The sequence below is a fragment of the Temnothorax curvispinosus genome, unplaced genomic scaffold, assembly GCF_003070985.1.
Source record: "Temnothorax curvispinosus isolate PA1 unplaced genomic scaffold, ASM307098v1 QBEX01008409.1, whole genome shotgun sequence".
Lineage (NCBI taxonomy): Eukaryota > Metazoa > Arthropoda > Insecta > Hymenoptera > Formicidae > Temnothorax > Temnothorax curvispinosus.
The window spans coordinates 31,907-44,687 of record NW_020218189.1 but is presented as its reverse complement, the minus strand read 5'-3'; the positions used below and the strand labels follow the sequence as shown (position 1 = coordinate 44,687).

The window sequence follows — 12,781 nt, the reverse complement described above, 5'->3', positions numbered from 1 at the left end:
TATTTTTGTTATATATATGATGTAATTTTTGAAATGATAAAAATTTGAAATATTGATCTTTTATTTTTATTTTTTTTTATTGTAATGCTATCTACAATAAATGACTTATCAAATGTGTCACAAAATTTTTTCTGTCATTTTAACGTGAATGTTTTTGCTCTTTATTTTCGACAGACATAAAGTGGAATTATTATTAAGAAGGTAATATATTTATGTAAAAAATAATTAAATGAACAAAATTGTATAGCAAATGCCGATAGAATAATAAACCGAAATATCAGATAAGATATATGTAACATCGTTTATTTTGTAGACGAATTGCAGTATATAAAACTGTAATTAATTTTTTATGAGTTGGGTATTTTCTTCCATTATGTATTATTGTAATAAATAAAAATGCTACTCGAAATTATGACTACCAAAAGCTTGATTTCATCATGTCGTTTTTTTTCACATTTCTAGTGTCTCTATTCTTATATATACATATATACATACATAATGTAAGGCGATTCTGATATATCTTATTATTTTTTGATCAAAATATCTAATTTGTCACATAATTGATAAAGCTGCAAGTTTGCGCAAGTTCAGCAATTTTACTTACAGGAGTAGAAATAATTTGCTAGACAACGAGACCAGACAATGAAAGAAAGATCGTCGCGATGTAACAAGGATATTCGATACTGATATCCCTCTGAATTTTTCTATTTCAGGTACAACCAGCTACCGTTTTCTGAAGACTATTACCCGATGTTCCCTAAACTTGAACTGGTGAAGAAGAATGACGAACCCGCGAAGTCCCCATCGAAGTGTCCAGAAGCAGCGGATGCGACTGACGAGACAGCAGTTTCAACAAACTCTGAACAAGACAACATAAAGCAGGAAATAAACATTGAGGATGACGAGGAAGATCTTCCTTTGGCGTATCACTGTAAGCTTTGCGGCGTCTTCTTTGCTTCGCAATCCCTGTTAGACACTCATGAGATCGAGCATAAAGGTAAGCGGAAGAACACGTGTGCCCAATGTGGTCGGGTCTTCAGAACCGGTATCAGCCTCCGCAAGCACATGAAGATAATGCATTTGGTACGTAAAAGCAGTCGCAGAGGCAACTCTTCAGGAGTGACTGGCCGTACCGCATCATTGAAGAAGGTGAAGAAAGAGAAGTCCGAGTTGGAGTTTCTCTGCAAGACTTGTAACAAGGTTTTTCGGCACAAGAGTAACTACCAGAAGCATTTGTTGCGTCACACAGTAGGTGATCTCCCCTGCAAGCATTGCCCCAAGAAATTTCGGTTGTTTCGCGACTTAACGAGGCACGAGAAGACGCATTTCTTACCAAGTTACATGTGCAAGGAGTGCGATTACGAGACCACTGTTCTGGCGGCTCTGAGCATCCACATGACGCGACACATGGATAAAGCGGATCTACCGTTCAAGTGCAATGAATGCGACAAGCGTTTCCGGAAGAAACTCGATCTTCAGGAGCATTATAACATTCACTCGGGCGAAAAGCCGTTTGTCTGTCAGCTCTGCAACAACGCCTTCTATCTGAGACGACAGCTCTCCGCGCACTGCAGACGCACGCATCCCGAGTTGAAGGCCAACAAAGTGACCAGCACCGCTTGCGACATTTGCGGCCGCGTACTTGCCACGAAGAGGTCGCTCTTCCGACATAAGGAGAGCCACAATCCGACGAAGCTGTATCTCTGCGATTACTGCGGAAAGAGTCTCAGTAGTGCTGAACACTTGAAGAAGCACAGACGAATTCATACCGGGGAAAAACCTTACGTTTGCGATATCTGCGGAAAGGGTTTCACCGACTCGGAAAATCTGAGAATGCATAGGAGAGTGCACACGGGAGAGAAGCCATACAAATGCGACCAGTGCCCGAAAGCGTTCTCGCAGAGGTCGACATTGACGATTCATAAACGCGGACACACCGGGGAACGGCCATACGTCTGCCAGATATGCCATCGTGGATTCTCTTGCCAGGGCAACTTGACGGCCCATCAGAAGTCTACGTGTGTCTAAGAACTTTGACGTTAAACTTGTTCTGTGAATGATTTGAAACTTCTCGTTAATGATTCAAATGATTAAACGTCGATTGAGCACATTTAACGATAAGAACAGTGCGATAATACGTGCTTACGCGTTGTTACCTATGTATTGTAACAGCGGAACAGAAAGAAACTGTGAGAGAAGTCTTTTGAATTATTAGATTATATATCTACCACTACGTTGATGTTGGACAACGTCGATGAAGCGTCATACTCGCGATGTTGATCCCGATACTTCTCGATAAATCTCTTTGACGATATCTTTTGTACACTGGTAACGTTTGCGTAAACCGTGCGGCGCTCAAAAGACAAGATTACGCGCGATATTTGACCGTTCGGTTCTTCATGAATTATACTTTTCATGAATTATACGGCTACGTTTGTACTACCGTGCTCAAAGTGTTCCGTTACGAATATTGTTGTTCTATTTTTTCAGTGTAGATAAGGATAACTTGTAAGCCGAACAATGCCAATGTTGTTGAAAGACAATTCGTTTGTTCTTCTCATTTTTTTCTCTTTTCTTTTCTAGAGTTTCTTTTTGCAGGCGAGACTTCCAAGTTTGTTCGAAGGTGGATAAATGCATCGACAAATTTATGTTAATTGTCATTTAATGATATTCGTTATTATACGTTTAATAAAATAACTCGTACATCAAAAGGTGTTTGTGACTACGTAACTATCTTTGTCGATTAAATTTGTTCCTTGATCTTGAAGCGAGAGAGCGTCACTTTTTCCAATATCCATAAAAATTGCCAAATTTGTCCTCGGGTATATCCTGGTAAGAAACTTTGGATGATCAAGAGGAAGTATCTTGACTGCGTTTAACATGCTGAAAAGTTACTATTGTTGCTTACAGAATTCTCGAGGTCGGAGAGTTGATAGGACAAGCTATCAAGATCGAGCGTAGCGAAGAAAAATCTGAGGAGTACAACTATACGCAGATAGAGATAGATCCGACGGTCGAAGACTTGATAATCAAAGAGGAGGACCCTTTCAACGCGGCATATAGCGAGAATTTCAAAAATATTTTAATTAATGCCGAAAAACGAAAAGATAGAAGTGAGCGTGCGAGGTACGAATGTTCTGTATGCCATGTGACCTTCACTCAGACCGGAAGGTACAAGCAGCACATGGTGAAGCACAGCGACGAACGTCCGTACAAGTGTACGGCTTGCGAGAAAAGTTTCAAACGCATATCGGAGATAAAGCAACATGAACGTGTACACACCGACGAGCGGCCGTACCAATGCAAATCATGCCTGAAAACTTTCAAGAGGGTTAATGCTCTCAGGGTGCACAAGCTCATTCATATGGGCGATAAACCATACGAATGCGATATCTGCGGACACACTTTCACGCAACTTGGTAGCATGAAAAGGCATCGTCGCAGACATCCCGACATTAGTATTCATCCGCAGACGTTCCTGTGTGCCCAATGCGGCACGAAGTTTGCGACGAATTATGCACTGAAGCAACATGAACGTGTACACACCGACGAGCGGCTGTACCAATGCAAATCATGCCTGAAAGCTTTCAAGAGGGTTACGGCTCTCAGGGTGCACGAGCTCATTCATACGGGCGATAAACCATACGAATGCGATATCTGCGGACAAACTTTCACGCAAAGTAGCAGCATGAAAAGTCATCGCCGCAGACATCCCGACATTGGTATTCATCCGCCGCCGTCCACCGTTGCTGCTTAGTCAACTTGAATTAATCTGAAAGCCGAATTAGTAGCTGGGTACGATATACTTATAAATTCGTTGGAATGGCGATTGCTAAAATAATTATTTATCTTGAATGTGTACAGATACTGTGTGTGTAGTCGGTATTAAAAAAAAAAAAAACATGTAAATACTTAAGAAATATTATAAGTGAAACGAAGCTTATAATTTTGTTTCTATCCTTACACTTTTCAATATTAGTTGCTTCATCTTTGCAAGAATTGTAAAATTGTGTAATATCAATAATATGAATTATATCAGCCAAATGATCTTACTAGTGTAGTACTGAATATTACTACTGATTATATTGAAGTCTCTTGATTTTTATACAATTGTGGTAGACGTTGCATGTTTTGTGTTTATACTGATTGAAATTAATGGATGTTTCAGGAGACGGTGGACCACAGTGCGGGATATATATCGAAAAGTGATTGTAATGCATGATGGCGTGGTACAGACTACTGCTAAAAAAAGTGTGAGAAAACGCTGTAGCCCAGCAAAAGGGGATAGAAAAAAAAGAATGCGACAAAGAAATAAGAAAAATTTTAGCAGAGAAGAACTTTGTGCAGACGAAGAATTATTGAGTAAAGAAGAAATTAAAGAGGGAATTAAGGAAGAAATTAAAGAAGAAATTGAATCTGTAGAAATGTCGCCATCTGAAGATACTTCACAAAACGAAAAGAACAAAGATGTGGATCAGGTATTGAATGAAGTGCGGACCGCTTGTCCGTTTTGCTTAAAGCACTTTGACCATGAGAAACTTCTGAAGAGACATATCGTAGCGAGTCATCAGAAAAGAGCGTATAAATGTGACAAATGTCGTGCATCTTGTCACACCAAGCAAAACTTGGAAAAGCATCGTAAGAGTCACAGTGATGATTACTTCTTCGAGTGCGACATATGTCATTTGAAGTACAAACGTCAGATAACGCTGAAGCAACATCAAGTGCGAGCGCATAGTGATGTTGCTGCTGAGTTTATTTGCGATTCCTGTGGCCAGTCGTTCAAGGTGAAAGTGGATCTTCTTGTGCACATCAAGAGAAAGCACAGCACCGACATTCACATATGCCGATATTGCGGGAAATCTGTGACGGATCTTCACAGCCACGAATGGAAGCATAAGAAGCGAGCCGAGATGGCCAGCTTAAAATTCTCATGTCATCTGTGTATCAAGAAATTCCAGAACCAAACTCGTCTTGACAATCATTTGTTGTTGCACAAACAGGGTTACAAATGTACTGAGTGTAGTGTTATTGTCACTTCATCGAGACAACTGGAGTATCATAAGAATCGGGTACACAAACCGGGTACGACTTGCCTGATTTGTAAGAAAGTATTTGTGTCGAGGGGTAATAAATTCTATCAACATGTTCTTACGCACGCCGGTATTAGGCCGTATAATTGCGATATTTGCGGTGAAGACTTTACTCAACGATCCAGTCTCTTTCGGCACCGAAAAAATCATCCCGGTCCTCTTCCGCCTTACACGTCGCAAGTTCCCATCGCCGGTTTAGCTAAAAATGTTTTACAAAAACTCTTGAAACTATAATGAATGGTTTATGTGAAGATGCAATAATACATCGTTATATCTATACAAAAGGCATCCTTGATCTACAGATTCGTAGTAACAGTTTTGGAAAACATACTTCTCAAAAAATATGTGCCGGTAGTTTGTGAGAATATAGAAATATTTGAAGATATTAATTTGTTCTTATATTCTGACATTCTTGCTATAATACTGTATTTGATAATTATGCAGAAAGAGGGCATATATGAGGTTGCCCTTTTTCTGTATAATTACCCGGTATTTTTTCTTCTATATATTATATGTCATAATTAATTAAAAACTTCCATTGATGATTTTTTACTTTGTGCGACAAATGTTTAATTTTATTTTTGGTAACTTTTAGTTTTATTTTGTTTTTTGATAAATGTGAAAAGTATTTTATTTTAAAGATATGTTCTATTATAACACGTATGCAAAAAAAAAGATTAACTCGAAATTAAGCAAAGGATATGTATGAAATGGATAACAATTGCGATATACAACTTGACATGTTCTTACGGCGACAGTCTATAGACCTACAAAAGACTGATTTGTTTAGCAATAGATTGTAAAACTATTAGTTCTAATTATTTAAATTATCTCAGATATATATAAATATATTTCTCTTATGAGCACAAAGTATAAATATTTAGTATTACTGAATATTTATTTCGATACATAATTTCGAATTACATTATTTGGATAACATTGTTTGTAATTATACAGACGCTAATAAATAAAAAAATATTGTACTTTTGCAAGATTCTTTTTAATATAATTATTAAATAAAGTATTACGTGCATATTAATATTGTGTGCATCGCAACTTTGTTGTATAAGATTTATGTGTGAAAAAAAATATATATATACACATTTTTTTACAACTCTTGAAGTAAGTTTATCTTATTTTTATGTTTGATTATGAAGTTTTTCGTATTACTGAAATAATATTAACGAACATTTATTTCAGACTGATTGCACCTTTGGATATAATGGGATACAAATGCGTGTAAAAATTTATAACATAAAAAATATTGATGATTAAAATGTTTATAATTTTTTATATAATATTTGTATGAAAAATTTCTAAGTAATGGATGAAATTGATGGTGACGGTCCTAATGTAATAATATATTGAGATTTATCTTTTTACAGTGGCGTAGGATGTCTCTTATATTCAGTTACTTGGCTATTTGATTATATGTTTAAAATACAGTATTGATACTTTATACGCTGACACGATTTATCCCTGTTTCAGGGAAAAGCCTATCATCATCAGGCAGAAAGGAGCGCAATATCGAAAAGGACCTCCCCGTTTTGTCTCCATTTTGTTGGGTACATGGAAATCTGTCCAAAATGAACATAATTCTACAAAAACAATTGGAAAACTTAAACCCGTTACAGTACAGTGTCGAAGTATAAATAGATCGATTAAAGTAGATTTGTCATTAGATTCGCAGAATTCGTCCGTAAAAACTACCAAGGACACCAATAATTCAATTCAGAAGGTTCGATCTTTGTTGAACATGAAATCGCCGCAGGTCTCCGGTTCTTCAAATTTACATAAAGAAACTACCGAGGTAGACGAAGTCATGGAAGAGATAAGAAATACGTGTCCATTTTGCGACAAGCATTTTAATAATCCAAAGAAGGTTGAGCGACATGTGAGATACGTGCATCGTAAACCATATCAATGTGACAAGTGTAAAAGAGCTTGTTACACACCAAAGGCATTAGAGGAACACAAAAGGATACACCGGCCGGACTATTTCTTCGAGTGCGAGATCTGTCATGTGAAATACAAAAGTGGAGACGGTCTGAAAAGACACTACGTTCGCATCCATAGCGATCACGAGCCGAGATTCGTTTGTGAGCATTGTGGTCGCAGTTATAAACTGAAGATCGATCTGACGCACCATATGAAGAGAACCCACGTGTTGGAACTGCAAATCTGCCGTTTCTGCGGCAAGAAGGTCAAGGATGTCAAGGGCCATGAATGGCGGCATCAGAAGCGAAATCGCGAAATCAAGTATGAATATCCATGTCACTTGTGCCGCAAGAAGTTCCACCACAGAAGCAGACTGGACAATCATTTGATGTTGCATGAAAAAGGTTTCAAGTGCGAGGTTTGTGACAAGGAGTACAGCGGTACTCGCGAACTCATGAGCCACAAACGTTTCAAGCACGGCCAGACAAATATCTCCACTTGTATTCTGTGCCATAAAACGTTCCTGTCCAGTAGCAATTTCTATCAGCATGTGCTTACCCATGCCAGCATACGGCCATACAAGTGCGACATCTGCGAGAAGGACTTCACGCAACGCTCCAGTCTGCTAAGGCATAGAAAGCATCATCCTGGACCACTGCCGCCATTATTATCGTCGCATCCGCAGATAGCTGAGCTCGCCAGAAATTACCTTGAAAAGTTTCAAAGTGATCACATCGATAAGACTTCCATATTGGATGCGTGATCATGATTGATCGTATACAAAGGACTGTGAAATGTTCTTATTTGACTATCTTGGAGTTTTTAAGGAATGTATAAAATGTCCATATTGGAATATATGATTCATATGTATAAGTTTTTAATTGTACCTTGTGTACAAGAAAATTACATGACGATATCAATTGTACTTTTATCTTTTTAAGAGAAAAGACTGGTGATTATTTACGCATATTTATAAAAAATATTTATCTATCCTTATGTTGTTTGATATATGTTTTCGTGTACGTTAATTGAAGTGTTTCTGTATTAGAAAAAAATCACCTTATTTTTGTGTATACGATTTGTGCAAAACGGCGAACATTAGAAATATTCAGTGAGAATTTCTGTTTTATGTGAATGTTATTAAATTATTAAAGTTGATGGAAAATTTGTGACAAGTAATACCATAGATTTTTGCTGTATAGCTTTTTTATAAGCTTTACTTTTCTAAATTTTCAATATTTTTTACTGAAAGTATTACATTTTTTAATAAATCTCTAAAAATTAATTTTTTTTAATAATTTCAAAAATTTTATATAAACATGAGAATATTTTGTATGAAAAAGAATTTCTCTCTATATTTTATATATATGAATTATTAAATGATTGTTATGATAATCGTAATTTCTTCAATGTAGCGATATATTTATATAAATTATATTTTCTCTTAATGATTAATTTTATCAATGTTTCAGGTTACAAAGGATGTGAGATAGTTGTATATATCGAAAATTAAGCATCTCATGTTACAAAGGGAGTCCAAAGTGACTAAAATTTTAGTAAGCGATTAACTAAAGGATTATATACATAATATAATATGTCTATATGAAATATTAAGTCGTATCGAAGAATATTTTGTTAAAGAGCAAGAATTAAACTTCAAGATGTTCTCTTATGAGAGTCGATTAACCGACCAAATTGATCGAATATTACTATTCACTAATATGCACTTAGCAGTCTTTGAGCTTATCACCATTGACAAATTTATTGTCTCTGAGATCATAAGACACATTGAAATTCCTCGAGAGAATGCACTCGCAAAAGTGCAAAATTATCCGTTTATCCGACATATTATATTATCCGAAAAAGCTTGTGATGCAGACACAGTTGAACGATCATTTACTGATCTTCCATTATCAGAATTGTGTTTAAAAGATCTGATATGAGTGTTGCAAATGGAATCTTAACATGGAACGAATATAAAGCAAAATTACTTCATCTCCACCCGCAAATATCGACTCGTATTGTAACATGAGTTTTATGCAGCGATTATATCTCTATTTTTATAATACATGATTAACAACAATATATATTCAATTTTAGTTGTACACAAAAAAATGGATTTTTTAAAATAGAAATTAAATGCATTGAATAGTCTAAATAAATATTATATGTATTATACGTCACATATAAAGTTTATTTACGTATTAATGTAATAATTGCGTTTTTTTTTTTATGTAAGTTAGTCTAACTAAGGTTAGTTAATTTATTTATTTATTATTATAGATAAATTCTAAATTTATTAGAATAATAAGAAATACTTGCCTATAAGGAAATATCCGTGAGCAGTGGAGAAAAGTTATTTTTGTGAAATTCAGCTCTGTTTCTTCTTTACCGAAACTTTTTTAGCTGAAGTTGCACCAATGCATGCTCGCGTGCAACCAGCACGATCATATCCCTATTATACTAACGAATAAAAATCGACTGACAATTTTTATAATTTTTTTAGGTGCAATCAACTAGATCCACTCTCGTCAACTTATCTGATAGTAAAACTGGAAGACGATTATTTTCGCATCCCAAAGTCATTGAGCGTGTTTATGATGAAAGAACCGCCACCCATCGAGGAAAATAGTTCCAAAACCGAGTCAAAAGAAGACGAAGCAAAAGAAAAGGATAATCGCGTCGAGAAGGATAAAAATCGGATTGAGACCAGAAAGAGAAATAAAACCGTCATCGACGATTCAGACGATTCGGATGATTTGGATGATATGGATGACGCTCCCTTGGATTTCAGGAAACGGCGCAAAGAAAAATTTTCGAAAACGCGATCCGGCAAGCATTCGACTAGTCTAAAGAAGAAGTCGCATATCTGTGAGATCTGTTACATTACGTTCGACCGCAAGAGCAAACTCACTAGTCACATGTTCAAGCACAGCAACTCACGGCCGCACAAGTGCACAATCTGCTCCAAGGGCTTCAAGACCGGTGCGTATCTTTCTAGGCATATGGAGATCCACGACGAGCCCGCGCAGCTTCACGCGTGCACCCTGTGCGACTTCAAGGCGCGCACGAAGCCGTATCTGAAGATACATTATATTCGCAAGCATACCGAGGACTACAACTATAGCTGCGAACAGTGCGGCAAGATGTTCAAGGTGCAATCCGACTACACGACACACATGAAGGACCACGACACGGAGTCCTGCGTTTGCGACATATGCGGCACGTCCTATCCCAGCAAGAGCTCCTTATACTTCCACAAGCATTACAAGCATAAGACGAAGGTCAAGGAGTTTGAGTGTCAGATTTGCAGGAAGCGCTTTAAAACCCAGAAGAATCTCGACAGTCACGCTGAGCTGCACAAGATGAAGTACGTCTGCGAGCAATGCGGTATGGAGTTCAAATTCAAGTACGGCCTCACGAAGCATCTCAGGACGCACTCGGGCGAGAAGTCGTATCTCTGCGCGATATGTGGCAAGACCTTCGGCTGCCTCAGCTCGCAAAAGATTCATCTGCTTACCCACGTCGGTGAGCGACCTTACATCTGCGACATCTGCGGCCAGAGCTTTACCCAGCGGTCGCCGATGATGCTGCACCGGAAGAAGCATCCTGGCGGAAGAAGCATTCCGCCGCCGCCGCCCATCAAAATTACAAATCTCCTGCATGGCGTGCAAGACAAAATTGTTGTGAAAAAAAGTGCCAAGTGACTCGCGTGTATATGCGACGGATAAACATGTGAAATGAAGAGAGTGATCTTTTGTGGTACGGATAACTTTTTTATATCTTTCTAATATGTATAATATGAAAACGCGTGATGTGCAAATAGATGATTTTTTATTATTATCTCAGTAGCGATACATTTGTAATGTTACGCAGTTTAGACAATCCCGCCTACCACACAGGCGATAAAGCAACAACATATACTATTATCTTGTGACGTGTAGAGATTCCGGATTTATTTCTCGAAAGTACATGCTTCTATGTTGGTATGTCGATCTTATGTTCAAATGCATTAGAACATTCACTCGAGAACAAGTTATGAATTAATACTATATTACAGTTTATCATGTTCACGATTAAGTTCCAAAACTCTGCAATCAAGTATTTATTTATTCTCTGATAGATTTCGAATATTTAAAGATTATAATTATCTCATGAGATCACAAAACTATTCTGTTATTTTATTTTATTTTATTTTTTTAAACTTTAACATACTCGCGTTATGACCTACAATAAATCTGTTGGCGATGTAAATAGAGTATATAGAAATGATGCCTGTATTAATCTAATATTAGATATCTACAGTTTATTTTCGATGTTCCGCTTCATCTTGGATTTTTGTTTATCATGTAATTACATTTCACTTTTATATCAAAGTCTTCCAATCTTGTGTATGTAATAGAGTTGTTTGAAAAATATATCACCATCTTTGCAACATCAAGTTCAATGATATTTCTTGAAATACGGTAATATCTACCATAATATCTTGTATATTCTAGTTTTGGTATTTTGGCTAAGAACGTGATATATTTTTATTAACATAAACTTTACATTTCATGGAATAAGAATTTTACTTTTTATCCACAATTTGAAGGAATATGTTATAATCTTCTCATTTAATAAATTATCCGCAATTAATTCAAATTTTGGATAGTAAGAATATAAATTTAATCAGTTTTTTGAACTGTAAATTTGTTTTGAAGAAGATATCGAAAATATGATTTTCTTCAAGAATAATCCTCGCCATGTTCGCTTTTGATAGCGAACTTCTGTTTACTGTATGGGATGATGCAATGTACAGTATAAAATTGATGTAAGATATTAAATAAATACATATGTTTTTAGTAAATGGATATATATAGACACTTTCCATGATATGTGACATGTAATCTACTTCCACGAAGTTGCACATTGATTCCTTTTCTTAAAAAGACATTTTAGATATAATGGAAAGTATAAAGCACAATAACACATAATATAATATTGATTAACTGGATGATTGCAGTTTCGATAGGAGAGACCAACTCTTTTGCTGTGAAGGATGCTTTTAAAAACATTTAAAAGTATTTAAAAAATAATTATTAAAAAATATTTTTATGTATCAGATAAGTTACACTAATATGAGAGACGAATTTTTTTTTAATAATTGTAAAACATAAAATACATATATATATATATATATATATATATATATAAAACAGAGTTAATATGTTTTATAAATTTTGTATATAATAATAGTAAAGCAGTTTAAAACTTTAGGGGAATAAATTATTTTTAAATAAAACATTATGTGGAAAAATGAGACAAATGTGACACACGATGTATTTTTGGTTATATTCACATAATAAAGATTATTTAAATATAATACAATTAAAATCGTAAAGATGTTCGTAGCATGAAGAAAATATATTTTTAATAATAATTTGTGCGGTTTTATATTGCGTATGTTTAATGTTTTTGGACATTGGTGCACTTGTTTTATATATATTTAATGAAGGCATAATGTTTAACGGAATACATGAAAATGTTTTTTTACAGTAATACACAGCATGTATCTATATATGTAAAAATATGTATTTTGCGCCAAACTAATTTATTTTTCTTACTTTTAGGTCTGAGCCATGTGATCCTCTTCAACAAAATTACCTTGTGATTAAAAACAATCAACAATATTATCTTGTGCCGATACAAGATTCTTGTGTTGTCAAAAATGAAGGTAAAAGTGAGATTGTAGAACCACCATGTCTTTC

The 12,781-nt window shown here is 35.7% G+C and overlaps 2 protein-coding genes across 2 annotated transcripts in view; both read left to right on the top strand.

The window, feature by feature from the left end:
* The window catches only part of LOC112457896, a 65,668-nt gene that overhangs the window by 20,987 nt on the left and 31,900 nt on the right, over positions 1-12,781 (top strand). The window lies entirely within an intron of this gene.
* On the top strand, positions 8,364-11,884 carry LOC112457894 (zinc finger protein 626-like). Its single transcript, XM_025021193.1, has 2 exons — positions 8,364-8,587; positions 9,538-11,884. Exon 2 carries the CDS (start codon positions 9,629-9,631, stop codon positions 10,736-10,738), a length of 1,110 nt encoding a protein of 369 aa, XP_024876961.1. The 5' UTR covers positions 8,364-8,587; positions 9,538-9,628; the 3' UTR covers positions 10,739-11,884.